Genomic DNA, 16,675 nt, shown 5'->3' on the forward strand with positions numbered 1-16,675 from the left:
TAGCAAACGGAATACTTTTGGGGTTTTGGACTGACGGTCGGACAAAGCAAGTCATTTAAAGGCATAGTTTAGATCTTTTAAAGTGTGGTTGTATGGTGACACCTAAAGAAATCTATATCAGTTTAAGTCTTTGCTATATTTAGAATATTTTCAGCCCTTTACGACGGGGAACTGAAGCCGTGATCTCTGCTCTCTTCAACGCCACCAGACTTCTGTGACAAAAAATCTTTCACCTCGCAGAACACGGAGTTGCTGTAGAACAGTACTATATATTATATTGATTATTTGGACAACGATACGATGTTTGCCGCTATCTTAAAGTCTACCATGATACGATTTTGATTTGAGTCAATTCAGGGCCCTGCGACCGATACGAGACGATATATATATATATATATATATATATATATAACACAATCAGTTCTATTTATATCAACTCACACAAAGCAACTAAAATATGATCAAACTTTTTTTTTTCTACTGAGCTCTTCCAGACATTTAAATAAAAAAACTAACCTTTTCATTAAAACAAAAATATAAATATAAAGTATGAATTTCAAAATAAAGGCACATCTTAAGGTTGACATGTATCAATATTTTGACTTTGCAGCGATCGTTGAATTGATACATCAATCCAGATGAAAACTAGAGGTGCACCGATCCGATATTAAGATCGGATATCGGCCCCGATATTGACAAAATAGCTGGATCGGGGATCGGAAAAATGAACAGATCCACGGGCCGATCCAGTTTTGTTAGTTTTTTTTCCCTCTGAAGAGTTGAGTGTACAAATAAATAAGAATTCAATACACACCATCTATGTTATTTTGTCTTAGTTAGGAAAGTAATGTTTAGTTAGGAAAGTCTGGTGCCTTTAGTCTCTTGACTAAAGGTCAATATTTCATCTCTTGACTAAAGGCACCAGATGACTGTTTTTGTCAAAGGAGTCTGGTGAGAGAACCGAGAGAAAGGAGTCTGAAGAGAGCGGAGAGAACCACCCCCAAGCTGTGTTTAGTAGTAGTTGTGTTGTCTTCCCGTCGACCTGCAACTTTGTGTTTTTCTGAGTCAAAACACCCAAATTCAATGAAAGTAGTGAAGTGATTATTTAACTTGTTAAGAGTGTTGTAGTGAACCATCCACGTTATTCTTTTTGGACAATTTGTTTGAAAGAAAACCCAAATTTCTGATATAGAAACTTTTTGAAAATGGGTCCAATTTGACCCGAGGACAACCGGAGGGTTAACCCTTGTGTTGTCTTCCATTCGTCCTCCCAGTCAAAACTGAAAATCAACACTATTTCTGACGTTTTTGTCTCTTTTTTTCTACACTTTTGGCGCTTTTTTGATGTTTAACGCTTCTTTTCACTACCATGTATAAACAACACCAACATCAACTCATAACTAGTTTTACACTTATTACTTATTTTTTGAATTCATGGTCAATAAAAAACCTAATTTATAGGAAATTATACCTAATTCTTGAGTTAAAAAAGCAGAAATTATGAATTATTTAGACTAATATTAAAGGAGGGATTAATAACAGAAGGGTCAACGTTCAGTCGGGATACTGTTTTAAATGCTAAAAAAATTTACAAAACACCCAAAAGAGCCGATCTTTTGTTGTACTTGTGACGCGCGTTGTATGGAATCATCTCTGTTATTTTTTGGGTAATCTAAATTAGGTAGTTAAAAAGAAATCCATATTTCTGATATAGACATTTAGACAATGGGTCAAATTTGATCAGAAGACAACACAAGGGTTAAGTGTAAGTAAGTAAAGTTTATTTGTATAGCACTTATCACAGACAGAGTCACAAAGGGCTTCACAGGCCAAATAAACAGTTACATTATAACAAATCGATAATCATAAAAAGCACAATAAACCACAGTAGGTCATAGTAAGACACAAAAGCATAAAATACATGAGGAATACGGTCAACAATGTGGTTAAACGAACGCCTGACTAAAAAGATGCGTCTTTAGCTGCTTTATAAAGATGTCAGCAGAGGCAGCCACTCTTAAAACAAGAGGTTCCACAGTCTAGGAGCGGCTGTTTCAAAAGCTCTGTCACCTTTTAGTGTTCAGTTTAGTACGGGGAACAGCCAGTAAGCCCTGATCAGAGGACCTCAAAGATCTGCTGACAACATAAGAAGGGGGCAGCAGATCACTAATGTAGATGGCTCAGCATAGGATACAACACACCTGAGGTTTTTTATTTATTTATTTTTTAAAGATTATTTTTTTGGGCATCTTTAGGCCTTAATTGACAGGACAGCTGAAGACATGAAAGGGGAGAGAGAGGGGGGAATGACGTGCAGCAAAGGGCCGCAGGTCAGAGTCGAACCCGGGCCTGCTGCCTTGAGGAGTAAACCTCTATATATGGGCGCCCGCTCTACCAACTGAGCTATCCGGGCGCCCACACGCCTGAGTTTTGAAAGCAGCGGTGAAGTAAGGTGATCAGAGTTTTAGTGATCGCTGTGATGAGTTTGAGTGGAAGAGGAAAAATGAGACTTGTTGACGCTCCGTAGAGGTTTCTGTTGACGTGCTTCACGTTGTGGGAGTGAGCGCCTGATTTTGTTTCTCAACAAGCATGAGATTTGAGCGACCCCATTTTCCCACACACACACACCCCAGACCTCCCCCTGCTGTACCGTCGCCATGGCAACCGGCACAGCTTGCTCCTTTCCAGTTGACTGGGAATAGAGACGCCTGGGAGGCCCAAACTGGTTTTGCCACCGCCGAGCGGTCAACACGCTGATAATGGATGTGGGTGGGGTTCCCTCGCTGACACACTCGGGGGGGGGGGACCCCGCTTTGTTTTGATGACTCCCCCCCCATCCTTCTAACTGTGAACACACCATCATCTAGAGCTGCAGAGATGAGTCGATCAGTTGTTAACTATTAAATTAATCGGCAACCATTTTGATAAGCCGTAACTTCTATCCATTTTATTTCTATGGTACGAATGGCATGTTTAAAACCGTGAACGTTACGTTCTCTGGTTTAGCTAAGAGGACGGACAACGCTCCTGTGGGTCGTATCAGAGGGAACGAATAACTATATATTTATATCTGTGTGGTTTGAAGAACTTGCTGGAATATTTTCAAGTTTCTTCACTCCTCCGTGACAGTAAACTAAATAACTTTGAGTTGTGGACAAAACAACTAATTAAGCAAACAAAAAATTGATTCAATCAAGAAATCAATCAACCGATTAATCAACGATGAAAATAATCATTAGTTGCAGCCCTAGAATATGTACATCGACACTCATCGGCCCTTTATTTGTCCTGTCGTATTAACCTGCTCTATATACACACCGTATACATTGATCTAATCAGGGCTTTAAATTAACACCCACCAACCTGCCAAATGCCTGTAAAACAGAATTTTGGCAGGTAACATTGTGACGTTACTAACCAATTTGGCTGGTGATAAATGAAGCAAATAATACTGCGTCTGTTTAAATTTGCAGTTTGACTCATTGCTTCCAGATTGGTCTGTTTTCCGCCAAGAAATTCAGGCGGGTTTTTTGTGTGTGTTTGGCTTGGAAACATAATCTTTATCTAGCAATACTGCTTGTAGTACTAATCCTACATTTCCCGTGAACACTGTGTCGTGACGTGTCATACAACTGTTGGCTACGCGCCAAGCGTGTTACGAACAACGCTGAGAGAGAAAAGACAAACGAAACGGCGTGAAACAAACCTGAGGTGATCTGATTGGCTGGTAACTTAAAAGTCTATTATCTGTGTTGGCTGATGATTAAAAAAAGCTGATTTAAAGCCCTGGATATAATGAACAAAAATGAACAATCTCTTAAAATAAACTGCCCGGTGTTATAAACATGACTTACCGCTCACACGGGCACTGGGAAGAACATAAGGTGGGTCATTCCCTAAATACGACCGCAGACATATTATTTAAAAGTGATGCTAAACCAAAATACACAAATATATACAGTACTTCTGGTAAATGGGAAGTGGAAGCATTATTAACCATGTTACACTCTCCCCACCCCATCTAACAGTTATTTTGTGTATATATATTTGTTCCTGTATTTATTTATTTTATATTAACGTTTAACATGTTTGCTTGTTTATGTGTGCACCTCTCACCAAGGCAAAATCCACATAATCGTAACTTATTGTGGCAAATTCTGATTTTGAATTCCACTCGCCAAACAAAACAAAACACGAGGCATTCAAAGCCTCGCAATTATATGACACCAAGCCTTTCTGTCCTTAAAACCTTTCCACAAGCGTCTGTCTTTCCACTTTCCAGAGTGAGGGAGTAAAATGACATTCTCAGGTCAACATGCCGGTCACACATCCATGTAGGAAGCATACGTGTTCACACATGTTTTATAGCAGCTTGAGTTACTTTCCTCGAGGCGTAGAACATCTTTACATCGTCTGAAGCTAACGCTCGTGTCCGGTGTCTGAGAAAACAAAGTCTCACGGTGAGAAAAATAGCGTCTTTTCAAACGGCGGCGGCCTTTATTGTTCCGAAGATATGTAAAGCCCGAGCAGCCTCACCGTGTGTCAAGTTTCTCCCTTTTGTTGGGAGGAAATAGTGTCTGAAAGAAAGCTGCCATTGTTTGGGTGTCCAGTCAGAGTGGGACTGTGAGAGGAGAGAGAGAGAGTTGTGTTATTGAGAGAGTGTGTAAGTGTGGTTGGTTATACAGTGTACGTGTGAAATATAGCTGCAACGGATAATCTGCAACTATTAAGACAATTCATTCATAGTTTTAGTCAATTTTAAAGGAACGATAACCAAACATTTGCTTCTCAAATGTGATGATTTGCGGTTTTTCTTTTGTCATTTCTGATTGTAAAGTGAATATTATTTAAGGGTTTGGACCGTCGTTCGGACAAAACAAGCAGTTTTAAATACATCTTCTTGGGTTTTGAGAAAATGTGATGTGCATTTTTTGGCTACTTTTCTGACATTTTATAGACTGAACGATGAATTGATGAATCGAGTAAAGAATCTGCAGAAACAATTAGGGCTGTGCGTTGTCAAAAAGTTTCAATACCGAATTCAGTACTGATACCTAAACAATACTTTTTTACATTACGCTCCTTTACAACTAACTGTAGGCAAGCCTCTCAAAATACAATACACACATGAGCTGTTTTTCCTGGGTGTCTCTACGACGTGTAACGTTAGACAGCCAATCGGCAGCATTATTAGATCTTGGTAGAACCATGCTGCGTGCTTATTGGCCAGCTGGCCTGGTGCTGATGAGATTTACTCGTTTAGGTATTGAACTTTGGTATTGAATAATGAGGCATTTTTCGATACACGATGCTTTGGAGGCAATTCGATCAGAGCCTAAAAAGGTCGGTACCCCAAGGGCGTAACTTTGGGTTCAACACCGAGGGGGTTGAGATCTCAGCCTGTCTAGTGAAAACGTTGGTATCAACATTAGGCGGGTATCATTATAACTGGGGTGTCTGGTGGTCGTCCCCCAGGAAATTTTGAGCATCAAACGCTTCATTTCCTGCAATCTGGTGAATCTTTCTGCAATAATTTGTGCCATTTATGCATGCAAATGTCATTTATTCATCTGCTGTAGTGTTGATACCTTTCTGCAGATTCAGAACATTACATGTAAATTACGCCTATGCGATGTCCTAGAAACAATAGTGATGTTTGTCAAGTAAAAGAAGCAGATTGACTATATCATCTCAGGCTTTAGGACATTTGTAGCCGGCACCTTTCACATTTTATAAACAAACAATCAGAAAGATAATCTGCAAATGAATCGATAATGAAAATATTTTGAGGTGTCGGCTGTGTAACGGAGTTACATGAAGGGAAGCTTCTTCTGCAATAAGACACAGCATGTAAATACACTTCAGAGCTGCACCAATACATATATTAAATATATTAACAATTCATGAAATTACTGTGTAGATAACGTCAAAAGTGCTGCTTGTAACAACGAACCTTCAGATAATCCCCAGACTCTGCAGCTCTACAGGGGCATTTGAGGGTCTTTTAGCTTGTTGTTTTGATTTTCTGTCTCGCAGCTTTATTGTTGTGGGTCCCTCTCACTGCCAAGAAATCCATACATTTACAAAACAAATCACATGCGTCATGTTACTTTAGCTTTCGACGTGTTGGCAGGCGAAGGTTTTTGAAGTTTGGAAAGAGCTAGGCTGTTCCCAAAATGTGTAACTGTCCCTTTAAGAGAGAAAAAGCCAATGTGAGGGACAAGTTGACCAAAGTTAAACTTTAAATGATAAACACGAGTTTCAGATAAACGCCTCCTTTGTTCATCTCTGCTCTGCTAATATGAGATTTAAATTTCAGGCTACAAATAGAACAGCGAGGGAAGATGACAACAAAAGAGTTTATTGTCGTTTTTGTTGCTCCACGCACCTCCTGCACATTTCTGCACGAGTCAAAGAGTGTGTAAGCCTTCAGAACTGTCTTTGTCAGAAGAAAAATGTGCCTTGTTTTTAGTCCAAACTGTCAAATTATCTTTTTCAGAATAGGATTAAAATGTTCTAACAATAACAGCATAATGCAAAAGTTCCCTCATAGCAAACATTGCATGAGCATTTGCCCCTTACACATTACAGTGGGACTGAAACTAACAATGACTTTCATTATCGAATAATCTGGCAATAATGCTTTTGATTTTAATCAATAGTTTTGTCTTTAAAATGTGAAAGGTGCCAGCTATAATATCCCAAAGCCCAAGATGATGGGTACTTCCTAGGTCGTTAAATTGCAGAGATACCTCCTCGCTCATAGCTCCTCAGAGATCCCTCCTCGCTCATAGCTCCTCAGAGATCCCTCCTCGCTCATAGCTCCTCAGAGATCCCTCCTCGCTCATAGCTCCTCAGAGATCCCTCCTCGATCCTCGCTCTTCAGGGCAGGAATAAGAGCTTTGAGACGGCCTTCACAGAAGAGATCAGAACAATTTTTGGTTCAAGAGTGAGGAGATCTCAAATAAGAGATTTGGGATTCAGCCGATGTATTCAAACAGTTCAAACCCCAAAAATATTCTTTTTACAATCGGATACGACAAAGAAAAAGCAGCAAATCATCACATTGAGAAGCTTTAAAACTAGCCATTTGAAAATGGGCAACTTGGACAAATTATAAATAAGTAATATCTGTAATGAAAATAATCATCTAACTGTTAATATCTCTTGTCAGTTTCAAAGCAAACATGTAGCAGATTAGGCTTTTAGTGGAGCATTTATTGTCATAGTCATAACATTTTTCCATTATTTTGCAGTGCATGTGTGTAAGTAGTTTTCATGTATTCAAGATTCAAAATCCTTTTGTTAATCCCACAACGGGGAAATTCACATTGTTGCAGCAGCATGGGAGAGAGGGGAATTAAAAAGTACAAAAGACAGTAAACAAACAACTTTATTCACACATTTCTTTGTCAGCAAACAGTGAAGTCGTCAAAGCGAGTGAACCACTGCCATGGATTAAAAAGGCGCCGTAAACAAAAAGATGTGAAGATGTTTGCCAGCGAAAAGAGTTTAAAGTGGATTATCTCCAACACTGGGAGAGTGAATCGGAGCGTAACATGAAGCAGCTGATATGGAAACAAAGCTCAGAACAAACGAAATGAAAAGTTGCTTCCTGTTAACTTCTGTTTGTTTCACAGCTTGATGTGTGACCAACTCATACAGGAGGGAGTTGAAAACAAATGTTTTAGACACACCTTATCACTTTGGGACACGACGGCCGGCTCAACTGCATTTTCTCAGAAGTGGATGTAAAACAGAAACCTGCTTAAACACAAACAAATCAGACGTATGACATAAAGAAAACTCAGCGGGATTAAACAGTTCCTTACAGAAATTCAAAATGTAGATGGAAGATGTCTCGTTTCTGTCCATATATGTATGTATATATACACACATGCATATAAATAAGTGACGAATACCAGTTTTTTTTTGTTTTTACTCCTTTTTTAAACCTTAAATCTTTGGGCGCCTGTGTGGCTCACCTGGTAGAGTGCGCGCCCATATACGGAGGCTCAGTCCTCGACGCAGCGGACCCGGGTTTGACTCTGACCTGCGGCCCTTTGCTGCACGTCATTCCCACTCTTTCTCTCTCTCCCCTTTCATGTCTAAGCTGTCCTATCAAATAAAGGCCTAAAAATGCCCCAAAAAATAATCTTTATTTAATTCAGTTACTGAAAGCTGTGTGCTGAGGATTTAGTTTGTGTTGTGTGTTTTCTTGCCTGTACTCAAATGTACATATTTTTACATTACATTCTTTTTTTTAATATGTTCAAAATACACTAAATTAACTAAAACTTAACTAACTGAAATAGGGCAGCACAGTATATCGTTTTTACCGTCATCGTGATATCAACTACAAAAACATTGTGAAAGGCTGCGACGTCTCTCGAAAAAATTTTGTTTTGTTTTGTGTGCTAATATGAGATTTAAAGTGTGTAAGCCTTCCGAACTGTCTGTCAGAAGACAGACATTGTGGAGAAACAGCCTCGTTTTTAGTCCCAACTGTCTAATTATTCTTAATTGAAAGAAATTATCAGTAGATAACTGCAATTTAAAATGTAACTGTCATTCTTTTTTTAGTGCTGGGTTCGATCCGGGTTCGATTCCCACTGCGATACATCTACCAATGTGTCCCTGAGCAAGACACTTAACCCCTAGTTGCTCCAGAGGTGTGCGACCTCTGATATATAGCAATTGTAAGTCAGCTAAATGACTTGTAATGTAATGTTATCAGGATATTCAACAACGTTATCGCATATTGCATATTATCCTCATATCGTGCCGCCATAAACTGGAACACAACCTTTCAACCCAAAGAGAAATAGGAGGCTGACGTTATCAATACCAGAGGAGAAGTAGCTGGAACATTTAAACACAGTAAAAACAAAGTTACTTCCAGACGCAAAGTGGAAAAAAAAAAAGTCGACCACAGATTGTCTCTGAAACTTTCTTTGTGTAACTTAATTTATTTGATTTTTTTTTAATGTATTTATATGTGGAGTTGTGATGTCAGCTGGAAACTGGATGAAGAAAAACTGCCGTGATATCGTACCGTACTGCGTACGATGCTGAAACCAAACTGAGTAAAAACATTCAACTCTTTCACTCTGAAATACAAAGTTTCGTGCAGATCCACGTGCTCCTAGAAAGAGACCCTTGCTCTTGTCTCCTCAGCGAGTGCTGCATTCAGAGCCAGAGAGCTGTGAGCTGTTGTGCCTGGTACGCCCGGAGGCTCCAGGAGGAGGAAGGGAATATTAAAATGAAGGAGTGACGAACAGACGGAGGAGTGGAGGAGTGGAAGGGTTTGTTTATTACAACGCAGGCTAATGTTTAGACGGAAACGATCTGAAGAGAAAACACAAAAGTGGCGTTGTGTTCTCACTTTTTATTCCCTGTTTAGACAAGTATTTTGGGGGGGGGGGGTGGAAATCTGCGTGCATATGGTGATGCAAAAGTGTGTGAAATTTGATGTAGTATGCACACCAGGCGGCTAGGTGGTAGTGTGAAGCACTGCCACACAACACCACCAAGTCCGCACGCCTGCGTGGAACCTTCCTTCTACTTCTCTCTCTAGTAGCGCAAAACCAAAACATGGCGAAGCAAATTTTGTCTGGACAGACGAGGAGGTGGAGTTATTGCTCCAAACAACCTTGGATTACAAAGTCACAACAGGGCGTGGACTGGGAGTCCTGCCAGTCATAATGTATATAGACATATGGACCGAATTCCTTCAGCAGTATCCTGAAGGAGGACGTCCTATCCACACGAGAAGCTGCTAGAGCAACCTGAAGGTCCGACATATGGAAATAATCCGACATGTTTGTTGTTGTTTTCCTGTACTGGCGCATGCCTGTGACGTAGACGCATACGCGACAAGAGCCACCGTGAGCAGATCTGTTGACCAAGCAGACTTTTGCGTTTTCACCCTTTTAGACGGGAACGCGACGGTGGAGCATTTTTAAGATTTCCACTCTGGAGGCTGGTTTCACTTTTTGCGTTTTTTTAAGCCCCAAAAATGCCGTCGGCGTCTAAACGAAAGGCACATCTGATAAAATATTTTGGCGTTTTCACCCAAGAGCAAACAGGGCCTCAGAATGAAACCAAAGGGGAAATCCCGACATTTTAAGTCTCTGGTCATGACATTCGCTGCCTTCATAATGTGCTCCAGACCATGCCTTCTTTCTATTTTTGTTCTTGCACATTTCTGCACAGACTTGAGTGTAAAAAAAGCAGCTGCTGTGAATAGTATCTTCCCTATGGGTTTGTTTTAAAGGCATTCAATAAAACTCGCCATATCCAACAACTTTGTAGACCAATAAATGAATTGAAACACGCTGTACATTCCTGAAGCGGACATGGTTTCCATTCACTCAGCAGCTGCAGCACAAAGTGGCTCCGTGGTACTTTCTACATTTAACAAAGCCTTTGTTTTGGGATTTCTGCATTATGTAGTCCTTAGGCCTTGAAGGCACCGTAATGTCATTTTAAAGGATACGTCTGGTTATATTTTATATATTCCTACTGTCAACAAATCCAATAAAAAAGACCAAATCCAACAGTAACGATAGATGGTGAACGACTAAGTGGCGAGCTAACGGCTAACGTTAGCAAACCAGAAACCTGCAAACGCTGGTCAGTCATAGCTTTCTGTTTTCTTTGTGCTGTGCTGTTTACTCCTCCTGACATTTTGGTTATCAGGATTGTACCACATTTAAATCAAAGAGTTTAATGGATTATTTGGATTTAACTTTTTATGTTTGAATCCATTTTTTCTATTGTGAAATCTTTACCCAGCTGTCTTTTCCACAAGTTTAGGGTTTAAAACCAAACCTAAAAGTAAGATTGCGTGTAATTTGGGGTCTTATAACGCAGCGTCTCTCCTTTAGGACTCTTGCTGTGTATCAGAGGCTGACCTGCTCTTTGTTAAGGCTTCAGCCTGCTCTGTTTACAGTCTGTAATACCTTCCATCTGTCTTTGTTGCACCGCCAAAATGTCTTTTCCATTGCATATTCTCTTCCCTCTGTCACCCCTGCAGGTGCCTGCCCCCCCTCTCTAAACTGGCACAGGCAGCCATGTAACAGTAACCCAGTTCCAGTGATGGGAATATGGATCGGAAACATGGGCACTGTGCTCACGCTACAGGGCTTCACTGCCAGGAGGAAACATTGAGCCACACATTTCACCCCGATTTTTTTTTTTTAAAGATAGTTTTTTGGGGCTTTTCCCTTTATTTGATAGTGACAGTGGATAGACAGGAAAGGGGGGGAGAGAGATGGGGGATGACACGCAGGTCGGACTAGAACCCCGGGCCGCTGCAAAGGACTCAGCCTACATGTACATGGGGCGCACGCTCTACTGGGTGAGCTAGAGGTCGCCCCAATTTCACCCAGATTTTCATAGATTTATTGGACAGTAAGAGGCGGAGAGGAGGGGAGGCTGCAGGGAGGAGAAGAGAAGGTGGAGAAAGCACAGAGAGAGATGCTGCGTTCATTGTCAGGCAGGATATTCTGTAAATATGACCCAGTGTTGACTTTCCTGATGTTGAATACGAGTTGAATGCACTTTTTGATTTGATAACTTTCACTTTGCTTCCTTTCCGTGAAAACATTCCCCAGCGTCTGCTCTCAGAGATGATCATAATATTCCAAATGATCAGTTATTAAGTATTATGATCAGGTACGCAATTAAAATCTACGACGGTAACGCCCTTTTCTGACCTTTTATAAATCAAACAACTAGTCGATTAATCCAGAAAATGATGGACAGATCAACAAAGAAATGAATGGTTAGTTGCAGCTCTAATCTCGATCTGAGACACAGATCCGGTTCCAGAGGGCAGGACCTCTCCGCCCTCCGTGATCACAGATTGAGGTTGTGATTGTAGTGGTTCTGCGGGTGTAATCCTTGAGGATTTGACCCCCCCCCCCCCAGTCCTAGAGCATGATCAGCCGGACCAGCTTAGCCTCGGAAGTCTGTGCAGCATCTGTCACCACTTGTTCACATCACGCTCTTCCCAAAAGCCACTCTGGAGACACAATCCTGCTCTGCTCTCACACCCAATAACTTCACCTGCACTCTGTTCCTGTAAATTACTATATGATATTAAAACTAGGGCTGTCATTAGATTACATTATTTAATTGCAATTAATCGCATGATTGTCCATAGTTAACTTGAGATTAATCGCACATTTTATATCTGTTCTAAATGTACTTTAAAAGGGCTATTTATTTTCAAGTTTTGAATGCTCAAGTGGTGTTTGAGGCCTCGACGTACTCCGGTGGTAACTCAGTAACTCATCGACAGCCAATCACAAACATTATCAGATCTTGGTACAAGCATGCTGCATGCTTATTGGCTCACTGACGCCGATGAGATTTCCTCCTTGGCTATTGAATGAGGAGGCATTTTTCTATAAGGAGGATGGTATTTGGTACCCAGCCCTAATGTTGTGACTCTTATGTTTACAGATCCAGCATCATGGGCCAAGGCTGCCTGAAAGCGACCAAGTACTTCCTGTTCCTCTTCAACCTCATCTTCTTTGTAAGTGTTTTACCTTCACTAATGATTAATAATAAAAAAGAATGTGCCATTAAAGGGCAAATGCACTGTTTTAGAGCTGTTCTCAATGCACATCATGTGCACAAGTGATTTTTTTATTATTATTACAGCAACATGAAATGAGCACTTAAAGTTGTATATATAAATAAATAATACAAATAAATACTATTTACTACTATATCTCTTGATTTGAACTGTTTGAAGGCCACACTGGGAGCGTTCACACGTGTATGTGTGTGTGTGTGTGTGTGTGTGTGTGTGTGTGTGTGTGTGTGTGTGTGTGTGTCTTCCAGCTGTGCGGGGGCGTCATCATGGGCTTCGGACTGTGGCTCCTGCTGGACAATCAGAGCTTCATCGTCGTCCTGAGTGAGTTCCTGTTTCACAGTTAACGGCATTTTCCTTCCAGTGAAACTGAACAGACTGAATTGTTGATAGTTTCCATGCAACAAGAATGCTTTTGAAATTCACTTCTGATGACCTGATTGTGTTTATTTGCATGTTTTCTTGTAATTACTCCAGTGAACTCCGTTTTCCGTGTCTGTTGTTTCGACTTAAAGCCTCTGAACACCCACACAGGTGTTTTCATTTATTTTAGCTGATAAGACTCTTTTCAGGTTAAAGGTGGGCCGGAGCTTTGACGGGAACTTATTAGGTCACAAATTCTTTATACAAATCAGGATGATAAAGGTGTCATTTGTCCCGCCCTAACACGTGCAACAACACTAACAGTGGACTCAGGAAGATGTCAATCACTCAGTCTAACCACACCCACACAGTCCTGGAAAAGGTCCAATCAGCCACATTAACTATAAAAACCTTGCTGGGTGTTCAGGGCCGTTTTTAAAGTGCCCATATTATGGAAAACATCACTTTTTCTAGGATTTGGGGTGTTATTTTGTGTGGTGCTTCCACACGCATACAAACTTTGAAAAAAAAACAACATCCATGCCGGTTTGAGTGAGATACGGTTTCTGAATGTGTCCTGCCTTCAGTCTCCGGGTCAGCTGTTCAAAATCGGCACGGCTTTCTACGTAACTAGCCGAGACGAGGGGCCTAGGGGGCTAACCGTTAGCATGCCGTTTACGGATGATAAGCCAGTTGAGATGGTGTGTGTACGTCCTTGAGAACTGTAAGTCGTGTAACTTATGTTGTCAGTTCATTTAAGCCTGGTCTTGCAAATTTAAATGAAGTTAACTGGTGATTTTCGTTGTTTGTGTTCTTCACCTGCTAGCTAAATTGCACGTGGCTGTTGATTCGCTATAATAGCAATCGCTCACGTTTGTATTTTAGGCGCATTACTTACATGTTGAAGTAGTTACACTGCATTAAGATCATGTAATTAATAGTGGGTTTATTGGCCTATATAGTAACTCAAAAAATACAGTTCAATCACAACAGAAAATATGCCTCATTGTGTGTGTGAATAGAGGTGAATAAATATATTAGTTTGTGTTGCAGCGAAGTGTCAGTTATGTTTCATTGAGGGGGGGGTGCAGACCTGCACCCACACAGGAAACACTGTAATCTACAAAATAAATTGTATAGAACTACTTCCATGTCCCTGTTCTGCAGGTATTCCACACAAAGTTGGAAGTGCGCCCTCGTTTAGAAGAAGTCTCCCGGCTAATCCTGCCTTGTACTGACTGAAGTTGCAGAAACAGCTAGCTAGCTCATGTAGTCCTTACCTAGCTACTGAGCATGTGCGACTAACAAAGATGTTACAGAAGTTGAGAGGTCTCACTCTGTAGCTAAAACAGAGACCTGAACACAGGGTGAAAAGAGGAGCTGCAGCAATGTGCAGTACAACAAAAATATGGTGTTTTTTGAAAATTAAACCATGTAAACCTATTCTGGTACAACCTCTAAATACATGTAAAATACTGGGCAAAATACAGATAATGAAGAGCGGACGGCCGCCAGTACTTCTTGACAAATTTTGTGCTGATGTTCACAACTTTGTTGTCAGCTTTGTGGTTTTAAGGACCATGAAAGAGAGATATTGTGTCCTCATTATAATAAAGGGTTTGTGTTGACTTTATATTGCTATTTGGCAAGTAAATTATGGTGCATGTCAGGTGATGTTACGGAGTAACTAGTAGTGTAACTAGTTACTTTCAGCAGTGAGTAATGTAGTAAATTAAGGAATTACTTTTTTAAAGTAACTAGTAATGTGTAATCTATTACTCTTTTTTTGAGTAACTACCCCAACACTGTTCATCAGTCACGGCGACCCTGATGGAGGCCAGAGGCCGACATGTTTTATTTACCTGTTGAAAATGTTTCTTTTTACATTTTTAAAGGGCCAATACATCCAGTAATACGCAGTTTTCCAAGTGAGCTTCATTGGTATATATAATCTGGGCGATACAGCTTTAACAGGCTGCGTACGCTCCCATGTACGGAAACCATTTTTTGGTGTGTTGACACTGGTCTGTTAAACACAAGTGTCCAGCAGATTTTCCTCCATGTTTTTGTCTGTCTGGCTCTCTGGACTGTTTAAAAAAAGAAATTCCTTTACGCCACAAATCTTTCTTCTTCTTCGTTGTCCTCCATATCTTTCTCATATATATATCTTTTTTTATTGTACAAAAGTTCATATACTGTCTTTGTCATCATGACTTCATTGACTACGTTTACATGCACATAATATTCAGTTTTTTGCCCTTATTCCGAAAAAGACAGCTTCCACGTAGCGATGTTTGCGCATATCCAAAAACCTGTTGATATCCAAGTCTTTGATAACGTTTAAAGTAGCTGTGTTCCTCCTTCTTATCGGGTCTGCAGCCTTGCAAACTGTTGGCTGGTTGGTTTGTGTGCAGCAACCATAGCAACGCACAGACCTGACCGTAAGCCCTAAACAGGCAAGAGGCCGTAAACTGAGGTAAAACCCTGATTGAGACGCATATTCTGAATGCGCTGTGTACATGTCCAAAGACTGCCAGTAAAACCTGAATAATACTGGAATATCCCACCTCTTAATTGGATAATGCTATATTCGGAAAAAGGCCTTATTCAGGATATCCAACAGGAATATGCCGTTTACATGACCTGTATCAAATTCAGAATATGTGAATATGTGAACATGTGTGCATGTAAACATACTCAGTGACTCTCCTGTTACTGACAAAGCGTTCCAAGAAATCTGCCTGTTTTAAGATTGAAGAAACCAACTGATGTAGGAAATCCACTTATTCAGTTTCCTATTGATTCTCTCTCTTTCAACTGACAAAAAAATCCCTGATTTATTTATTTGTGCAAGTTGATATCGGGATGATGGTAAATTGATTTATTGTGCAGTCCTCTAAAAATAGTGAAAAATGATGTCAGATTTACCCAAAGCCCAAAGAGACACCAACAGTCCAAACCTCAACTTTATTACTTCTACATTAAAGGTCACATATTTTTCACCTTTCTGGAGTTTTCTTTTAAGTTTTGGCCTGTCTAATTAATATTCATGAGCCTCTCTTCTGATTGGCCGGTTGTTTTCTGAGCGACATTAACAAAATAAAATGTTTTTACATGAAAAATGACTTCAACAATCAAATTAGTTTATAATTAGTTTTCTTCCAATTGACTAATAGATTAATTGACTAATCGTTTCAGCTGTAAGCAAAGATCTTAATGTGTAAAGTAGCTAAAGCTGTCCGATACATGTAGTGGAGTAGAAGTAAATGGTGGCATCAAAAGTAAAGACTCAAGTAAAGTACAAGTACCTCAAATTGTACTTAGTTACATTTCACCACTGTTGGACTAAAACCAGAGCCAGACTAGCTGCTTCCAGTCTTTACGCTAAGCTACGCTAGCCACGTACACTGAGTCCAGCTCTGTACTTAACTACCTAACGCCAATTACCCCAAAACGTTTCAAAATGTTCCTTTAACTCTGTCTGAAATATAGTAACGGTAAGAGTTTATCAGCGAGAAAGAAGAGACGACCAGTGTGAGCGAGACAGAAAGGCTCCAAGACGACTGAAGAAGTGTTGATGCAGAAATATAGAGACAGACATTGAGCTGCTGTAATAGAGTGTGTGTGTGTGTGTTCGTGTGTGTGTGTGTTCGTTCTCTCAGACCAGCGAGCATCACTGAGGACATTTGTCCCTGGTCCGCGGCCTCT

At 40.4% G+C, this 16,675-nt stretch overlaps 1 protein-coding gene across 1 annotated transcript in view; it reads left to right on the forward strand.

Moving 5' to 3' along the window:
* Nucleotides 1-16,675, forward strand: part of LOC144520984 (CD82 antigen-like) — a 35,657-nt gene that overhangs the window by 3,803 nt on the left and 15,179 nt on the right. The window contains exons 2-3 of the mRNA XM_078255134.1: nt 12,472-12,544; nt 12,856-12,928. Coding sequence (XP_078111260.1) covers nt 12,482-12,544; nt 12,856-12,928 — 136 coding nt within the window. The 5' untranslated portion in view covers nt 12,472-12,481. The remainder of the gene's footprint in view (nt 1-12,471; nt 12,545-12,855; nt 12,929-16,675) is intronic.

This window comes from Sander vitreus, chromosome 1, assembly GCF_031162955.1.
Source record: "Sander vitreus isolate 19-12246 chromosome 1, sanVit1, whole genome shotgun sequence".
NCBI classification, from domain to species: Eukaryota; Metazoa; Chordata; class Actinopteri; order Perciformes; family Percidae; genus Sander; species Sander vitreus.